Source organism: Arvicanthis niloticus, chromosome 2, assembly GCF_011762505.2.
Source record: "Arvicanthis niloticus isolate mArvNil1 chromosome 2, mArvNil1.pat.X, whole genome shotgun sequence".
Lineage (NCBI taxonomy): Eukaryota > Metazoa > Chordata > Mammalia > Rodentia > Muridae > Arvicanthis > Arvicanthis niloticus.
The window spans coordinates 133,395,728-133,404,302 of NC_047659.1; the positions used below are offsets into that span (position 1 = coordinate 133,395,728).

Sequence of the window (8,575 nt, forward strand, 5' to 3'; positions counted from 1 at the left end):
CAACACTTAATTCCTTTATTTTGTACTCATATTAACAAGCACTTAATTTTAGGTTTCAGGATGGGCCGAGAAGGAAACAGAGGCCAGCTATCCTCCACTGAAACTGTATCACATGTGTCTTCTCAGGTTTGTCTAGAGAGAGCAGAGATAAGAACAGATGTAAACCGTGCTGGGGACATGGCTCTGGGTTACCTGGTCACCATGCTCTGGATCCTACTATGTGCTGTCTTTCCATGAACACTGAGATGTGCTGTCAGCAGATTAAGGGCTACCAGTACGTGATTCTGTCAGTGTTAAGTCAGAAATTACAATTTCAGAATCCCTTTATAGTTTAAGGTATAGTGTGAAATGCTTCATTGCTATAAGACATGAAAAGAGGCCACCAAAAATAAGTATAAGAAACATTCAGTAGCAGCTGAGGAGCTTAGAGATTTTCTTATACAGAGGTGGCTTACAGGAATAGATAATGCCCACCCATACAATGAATGATGCTTTTTTCTGAGGAAGGGGGGCAATCTCTGGATAATCCTAATTAATTTAGATGCTCTGATTGCCATGCTGTCTAGAGATACAGACAGATAGATCACAGTGACCTACAAGGTAAGTGACTCCACACAAGGATTCCAGAAGGAGCGTGGCGAATAGCGTTTTGGGGGGCTGCTCACCTAATCTACAGTCTCCCATGCTTCCACACAGCGCATCTGGCAGTAGTAGAAGCAACACTTTAGGAGATCCTTGCAGCCTTTATCACGTCTGCATTTGGGTATAAGGACAAAGGGGCAGGAAAGACGAAACTCCGGGCAATACCCAGGTTTGGACAAAACTGCAGAAGAATATCACAAGGTGAGTCTCAGGGCCCGACCAACTGTGAACCTCCGCTTTGAGCACCAAGTACCAAGTGGTTCCTTGGACTTCTCAGAGGGAAGGTTTCCCTGCCCACGCCACCCCAGGAGCACTGTGCCTCACCCTTCCTCTTTAGTTCAGGCTGAACCATGTTACAGCAAAGAAGAATGGTCACCGTGAGCAGAGAAAAGCTAAGCAGCTTCATCTCCAGAGAAAACTGTGCAGGTGAGCGTGGAGGCCAGGTGTGGTTATGTCAGCTTCATGGGAGATCCGCCTTCAGAAGGACCTATGGGTCACAGAGAAGGACAGCAGAATTAACAGCTGGATGCAATGTTCTAGGACCTAAGTGGGCTGTCCTTTACTGAGGGAGCCACAGGGTTGGCCTTTTCTTCTTGTTTGCTTCATTCAGGACACTAGGAATCAGTAAGAGTAGATGACTTTTTCCCAGACTGTGCATCAAGACTGTCCAACCCTTGGAACGATGGCTCTGTGGTTAAGAGCACTGGCTGCTGTTTCGGAGGTGCTGAGTTCAATTCCCAGTAACCACACGGTGGCTCACAACCATCTACAATGAAATCTGATGCCCTCTTTTGGTATGCAGATATATGTGCTGATAGAACCCTCACATTTTAAAAACAAAACAAAACCAAAAACATAAATAAATAAATCCTAAAAAGTCTGGCTAACCTTCTCTTCTTACTGGACATGCAGAGAAGCCAGGACCCCACTCCTCTCCACAGCCCTCATCTAGGGTGCATTCAAAAGTTGACTTCCCATCATCAGCATTTAAACAGTAACCATGACATCACAGAAACTAGGGAGAATGGCCTTCTTTCAATACACTATTTAGACTTTTTAAAAAATGTCTTATTTACAAGGAACATGATTCTTAACTAATATTTTATTTCTTAATTTCATTTTTAATGTCTTTATTTATATGTAAAACTTCAGTTGTTAATGAAGTTACAAAAAAATCTAACTTGAGGTCATTCTGGACCCGGGGATATAAAGACAATGTTTGGGTTCTTTCTGCATGCCTGTGAAACTGTGAGGTGTTTGTTATTTTTTTTTTTTAAATTGGGAATCTACTCATGTAGACAATGACCAAAATATAGCTTTTAAAAACAACAACCAACAGACAAAAACAAAAACCCAATAAATAAATAAATAAATAAATAAATAAATACCCAGCTTTGTACCTGCGTCCAGGAGACTTGGAACCTAATGTGGAAGCAAAACCTAATCTTTTTAAAAGTATTTATTTTTATTTCTAATTTCATGGAATATGTGTGTCTATGTGAGTCCAGATGAACCATGGAGGTGGGAAGAGAGCGATGCATCCCCACACCCACCCCGGGAGCTAAGGTCATAGGCAGCTGTAAGCTTCCCTTCCTGTGTGCCTGGGATCAAGTTCAGGTCCTCTGCCAGAACAGCACGGACTCTTAACTACTGAGCTATCAGCTGACTATACATCTTTTAGCTGCAATTTGTCCTGCCAGGTTTTTCATCTCTGGGTCGCCTTGACATAGGTGACTTGTAGACTTCATTTTAAAGAAAATTTCTTTTTAATTGGTTTTACTTGCCAAAAATCTTAAATCCACTTTTCCTTTCGATGCCACTCTGGCCCAGAAGACTTAGTTTTCAAAAGTTTGTCATTCACAGCAATTTTAGGATGTTCAAATATGGAAAAATAAAAGATGTCCCTTGAAAGGGAACTATGTGGTCATTTTGCTTTAAATTTAAAGTAAAAAATTCTATACAAAAAGGGATCCAGTGGATTTCGTCATACTTAAAAATAGTGACAGACTGTGAGCAAATAGGTTTCCCCACCCCTCAAAAACATGTGGTTGGTTGAAACATTGAAATTAAGTCAATGGAATGTTTCTTGTTCATAGAGAAGTTAGGAAAGTATGATTATTTCCATATGAACTATAGAATATGTGAAGTATCTGTGATAACACAGGTAAGTAATTCAAGGATTATAGATTGATAATTTCTACAGTGACCCTACGATGCAGAACGAAACTTGAGGATTAGAAATTTGGAAGTCATTCTCTCATCAGAACTCTGAAAATCCTGACAGCACACTGGGGAAAAAAAACCCCAAACCATAAATCAAATAAACACCATTTTGGAAGTGGGAAAATAAACTAATATTTTGTAAAGACACATGAAGCAAACTGGAATGTGTGACTCTCACTAACAAAAGGAAGCCCCGGAGCCATATGCTTGTTATTTTTCTAGCCATGATCGCCCTTAAAGCTTGGGCAGTAAGAGGACTCAGAAGGAAAGGAGGCTTGTGGTCAAACCTTATGATTTGAAAAGGAAGCCCCGGAGCACACATTGTAGAAGGAGAGAATTGACTCCCACGGTTGTCCCCTGACTCCCACAGCTTTGTCTATGTCCTGTCCCCTTGACTGTAAGCCAAGAACTGAGAGCAGCAGCTGCCTCTGTAGTAACTATGGAGACCAGGAACCTGCAGCCTCTCCAGGGGAGGATTTTCTCCTAGGTGTGGTCACTATTTTAACTACACAGCAGCTCCATCAGAGCCTGCATTCAGATCCTTTGACTCAGTTGTGGGGTCTTGTGAAGGGAACACTATTGCAAGAACACACCTTTTACCCCACAGGTATTTCAGGCAGTGAGCCCAGATGGAGCCACAAAGGTAAAGGAGAGAGTGACATGCTTTGGAGTTATATTTGCCATGTGTGTGCACGTTAACCATTTGCTGGGACTTGCGTGTCACGCACCTACATGCATGCTGAGGATAGACCGGGTGCTAGCTCACTCATGACTGAACCTAGCTGCTCTACAGCAAGATCATGGTATAAGGCTTGAGAATACGAGTGAGTAAACATCATAGCTGGATGTATAGGTAGGCACTTTCTACACAGGACTAGATAGCTCAGGGAGTTACAGCAAGTGTTGGCAGATAGGAGGAGTGGGAGCAGTTCACTGGCAAACAGGACAGCCTACAGAATGGGAGGAAAGCTTTGTCAGCCACACCTCTGTCAGAGGATAATACCCAGAACATAAAAATACATAGAATAAATTAAACGTAAAAAAAAAAAAAATCCAGGCTGGGCATGGTGGTGTACACCTTTAATCTCAACACTGAGGAGGCTAAGGCAGGAGGGTCTCTCTGAATTCCAGGTCCATCTGGTCTACATAGTGAGCTCTAAGCCAGCCAGAGCTACATGGCAAGACCCTATCTCAAAACCAAAAAACAAATGAGCAAACAAACAAACAAACAAAACCACAAAACAAGCAACAAAACCTCCAGAAAAACTGCCCATTCAGCTGTTGTCAAAAGAAGCCCAAATCGCCAATCAATGTATGAAAAACGTTCAACATCTTTAACTACTGAAGAACATACAGATCAAAATGATGCCGCGATTTCGTCTCAGTGCCGTAAGAACGATTCTCAAAACAACAGGGACTAGGAAATGCTGGTGCCTGGTGAGGCGACGCTCTTTTCACTGCTGGTGGGAATGGGTGCATGCTTCCTCAAAAGCTAAAAGAGTGGAACTACCTTACAGTCCAGCCACACAGCTCCTTGCGGTCCGGGCTAAGCAATCTTAGTCGGCATACCACAGACACCTGCACTCTGTTCATTGAGGAACTATTCGGAATAGCTGAAATATAGAGTCAGCCTGGGGAATCTGTGGGCAGGCTGTGGCAGGATTGCTCAATAGGCTTTTATTCACGCTTTAAAAAGGAACGGGATTATGCCATTTGCAGAGAATTTAGGTCGAATGGGAAGACAGGAGGATTATGGGACATGGAAAGAAAAAACACACCTCACTTCAGTCCATTTGAAGCCTGTTATCAGCTGACGATCACGAGTACTAACATGATGATGAACAACATTTCTGGGAAGGTTGCCAGCCCCGAGGCTATGAGGCTCTCATACAAATATATTTTCTGTTAAAACAGTAATGAACCATGCAAAAGGCCCATGCCGGTGTGACCTATTCGGCGTCACGCCTTTCGTGAAAAATTTCTGGGTTCCTTACAAGATTGTTAAGTTTGCTTGCAATGAAGCTATCCTAATGTCCACCATCTCTGTGAAATAAAAGTTCTTCTTTTGCATTTGTAATCCTGTCAGTTAGCTCAGCGACCACCCTGTGATTTCATGGAACCCCTTGGAAGGCCATGACTTCAGAACCTACAGAGTTGTGCATATGGTTGTTGTAAAGATTCTTGAGGAGCCCCGCCTGTACCTCTGGGCATGTCTTTCTTTCTGAGTGATGGTTTTTTTTTTTTTTTTTCTCTTAACTCTTAAAAATTAAGGTCGAAAAATATCTTTGAAATTTTTATCTTGTTTTCTGTATAGGTGCTTGATCCTGGGTGTATGTATGCACAACATGGACCTGCAGTGCTCAAGGAAAACAAGCGAGGCATTAAATCCCCTAGAACTGAAGTAACAGATGGTTGCGAGCCACCATGTTGGAGCTAGGAAGCAAGCCTGGGTCCTCTGCAAGAATAGTAAGGCCCTTAACCTCTGACGTATCTCTCCAGTCCCTTGGGGGGGAGGGGCACTTTTAATAAACTCTGTGTTTCATACCAGATCATCCTGAAATTTGGTTCTGTGGCAAGGCCAAAGGTTCAGTTTCACCTGACTTAAGATCTCTCAAAGACTGAAGATCTCCTCAGCCAGCGGAGGTGACAACGTAGAGCTGTGTCCACGTCCCTGCTGCTGCCGCTACCAGGAACCGTGTAGACCTGCGGAACTCAATCCAGACTCAAAAAGACAAATACTATCTTTCTTTCTTTCTTTCTTTCTTTCTTTCTTTCTTTCTTTCTTTTTTTTTCTCAACAGTGTCAGGAGGAGACTTTATCAAACAGAAGAAAAGAATATGTGAACTCCGAGACAGGTCACGTGGAATCAAGGCTCTAAAAATATACACAACATAAAAGCGGGTGTAGGGTGAGACGGAACCAGTGACGACCGCATAAGGTCTGGTAGTGAGGGATGCCTCTGAGAAAAGCACAGTAATGTACGTGCATGGGAAGACAAAATGAAACCTGAGAATCCATCATGGAGGTAGGAGGGACAGTCTGGCATTTCCTGTATACCTTTCCCCTACTCTCATTAGCGTAACATGCGTAGATAACAACTGGAAATGAAGGGGCCATATTTAAATAACTCCGTCTAAGACCCCAGCACTGGATGCACAGCCAGCACTATCTCTGCACACCTTCACACACCTGTCTCCTGACTGATACACACAACACATCTACATTAGTGCTCGATGAATTCCTGGAATCCCTGCCCAAGTACAAGCGTGTGTCACAGCTGGGTGATGGCAGCTTTGTTTCTGAAAAGCCTCAGGAGCAGAAAGGTCTCAGGAACTTGGAGATTTTGCATTTCTCTAGATCAGTGTCAATCTGGAGAGCCACACAATTCCAGTAAGCTGCTAAGCCAAATTCAAAGCTCATGGGATCCCTTCTCTTTGCCCCCACAGAGTGTGCTGCCCATTTCATGGCCTTGAGTGTCCCCAGGACCACAGTGGCAATAGTAGTCACAAACCTAGGGATCATTGCTCACAGTCTGCAGTGAACTGTTGAGGAAACTTCCTACAGAAAGACATTCTCAGATACTACCAGAATGCAAGGACTGGAATCAATTCAAGGCGTGGATGCAAGATAAAGATGAGTAACAATCAGGAAAACATGGTGTTGCCCACTGGAGAAGTAAAATGCCAGAGACTGGCCGTAAATGTATGGACAGTACTAACTCCATGATAACTGAAAATATCTTTTGATTTGGAAGAGGCAAAATGAACTTTGAAAAAAAATGAAGAACAATAATTCCAAATTTGATTGAAGAAATGTATCAAAGAGATTCATGACTAACAATTCATACAGAATCGCCGAAGATGCAAACAGTCACGTGAAGTGATGTGTGTGCTACCGTGAGCATCGTTAGGTCTGAATAAAAGAGTCTCGGAGCTCACAGACAGACTGCTTGGAAATGCAGTCACTGTGGACGAAACAGCAGAAAGGAGAGGAGCTCTGTCCTGGACAACATGGAAAGGGCAAAGCTTTGTGTCAGTGATATCAAAAGAGAATAGAGAAAATCATTTAGGTTTTAAGTCTTTCAAGGAAACAATCCCAGGAAACATTGCAAACCCAAGGAAAGTTATAAATACCCAGATTCAGGAGATCAAATTTCTTCAATTAGGGTCAATCTTACACCATGACCTACTCTGATCAAAGTTCCAATGATCAAAGTCAAAGAGAGTACCCAAACGCAGTGAGAGAAAATAACATACAAGGAGACTCCAGAGAGAGTGGCAGGAGACGTCCTAGAGACGTTGTTAGAGACAGGATGAGATACTTAATGTTTCCAAAGGGACAAACTCGCAAATCAAAAATACTCACCCAACAGAACTGTCCTCGATAAGCGAAAGAAAGATAAAACTGGTATGAAAATAAAAACGGAGGGAGGTTGTCTCCACAAAACCTGTTTTTCAAGGAGGGCTAAAAGGGGTTCATGAAGCTGAACAAAAAGGAAGTTAATCAGTAATCAAAATTTGTAGCCGCCTGCAGCTACGGGTAACCCGGTTTACCTGAGAGGAAACCTGGGAATAAACGGGAATGGAGGGCGAGAGAAACGTGGGGCCAAGACAAAGTATTCTGATCAAGGCCCAAAGTTTAGAGTCTCTTCTGGGTTCAGCCCAGGGGCTGGGTAAGGAGATAGCAGTCCAGAAGGTGTCAAGGCTAGCTCAGCAGGCAGTCCATTCTTCTTAGCTAGGTAGCAGACTGCAAGGCGCCAAGGCTGGCAAGGCAATGCATCTCAGGTCCTACTGTTGCTTGGTCTATTGTGGTAAAAGACTCACAGGCCTGCTCAGGCCTGGAGGAAGGGCACAAAAATTACCCAGTGTTTAGATGAGACCAAGCTGAAAGATACCAACAGGAGAGAGCGGAGGTGGCATCAGATAAAACAGACAAACAGATAAACAGTTGGGTATCCATGATGACGTTACTAACTTGAAGAGCTTTGGCAATCCTTTGAGGAAGCATCCCCTGGCCCATCTGTGTATCACACTGGGGCATTGACCTCTTGTACCCTTGCACTAGGATTTACCCATGAAGAAGATGTAAGTTTTCAAAACATGTACATAGCATGATGTTGTCCAGAGAGACCCAGCCGAAGATGTAAATGAAGACCCCCAAACTCGGGAGACCCTTCCTCAAGTCTCAGGAAATCATGACTATCCCAAAACCATAAGAAACCATACCTGGATGCAATCAGCAGAGGTTTATTGGGGAATTGGCTAGCCAAGGTCAAAACTGCTTGTCCATGCAGGAACAGAATTTTGACAAAAGGCCAGCAAACTGAAGGGTTTCTTTTATAGGGAAAGGGAGGAATTTTCTCGTGGTTATACATAATTGGTTGCTTTACAAAGTTTGAACACCAACAGGTTGTAACACTGGAAAGACCGGGGGGGGGTATCCCAGAACAGTGGAACATTTCAGAGGAACCTACCCTAAACGATCATTACCAACTATTTCAGGTAAACTATTTTTCACTTCTTCTGGCTATAGCCCCACCTAGATGGCTTGCATCTTTCTCTGTGGTCAGGAATGTGTCTTCCTGCCTTGGGCTTTTCCCACTCATAGGTGGGGTCTATTCCCTGAGGCTTGAGGAATGTAATCCAGTAGGTGTCCTCTGATTCAGGGATAATGTCTTCCACCCGGTATGTGTCCTGGGGCAGTGAAGGTC

The 8,575-nt window shown here is 43.4% G+C and overlaps 1 protein-coding gene across 2 annotated transcripts; it reads right to left on the reverse strand.

Moving 5' to 3' along the window:
* On the reverse strand, positions 1 to 7,397 carry LOC117704438 (WAP four-disulfide core domain protein 15B-like). 2 transcript variants are annotated; one of them, XM_034496565.2, is made up of 4 exons: positions 7,231 to 7,397; positions 967 to 1,129; positions 666 to 823; positions 1 to 132 (listed from the first exon to the last, which is right to left on the reverse strand). In XM_034496565.2, the coding sequence occupies exons 2-3, from the start codon at positions 1,046 to 1,048 to the stop codon at positions 666 to 668; spliced, it is 240 nt and encodes a 79-aa protein (XP_034352456.1). In that variant the 5' UTR covers positions 1,049 to 1,129; positions 7,231 to 7,397; the 3' UTR covers positions 1 to 132. The 2 variants fall into 2 exon arrangements, with proteins under 2 accessions (XP_034352456.1, XP_034352457.1); XM_034496566.2 differs by lacking the exon at positions 7,231 to 7,397 and adding an exon at positions 4,376 to 4,491.
* Positions 7,398 to 8,575: the final 1,178 nt, after the last annotated feature.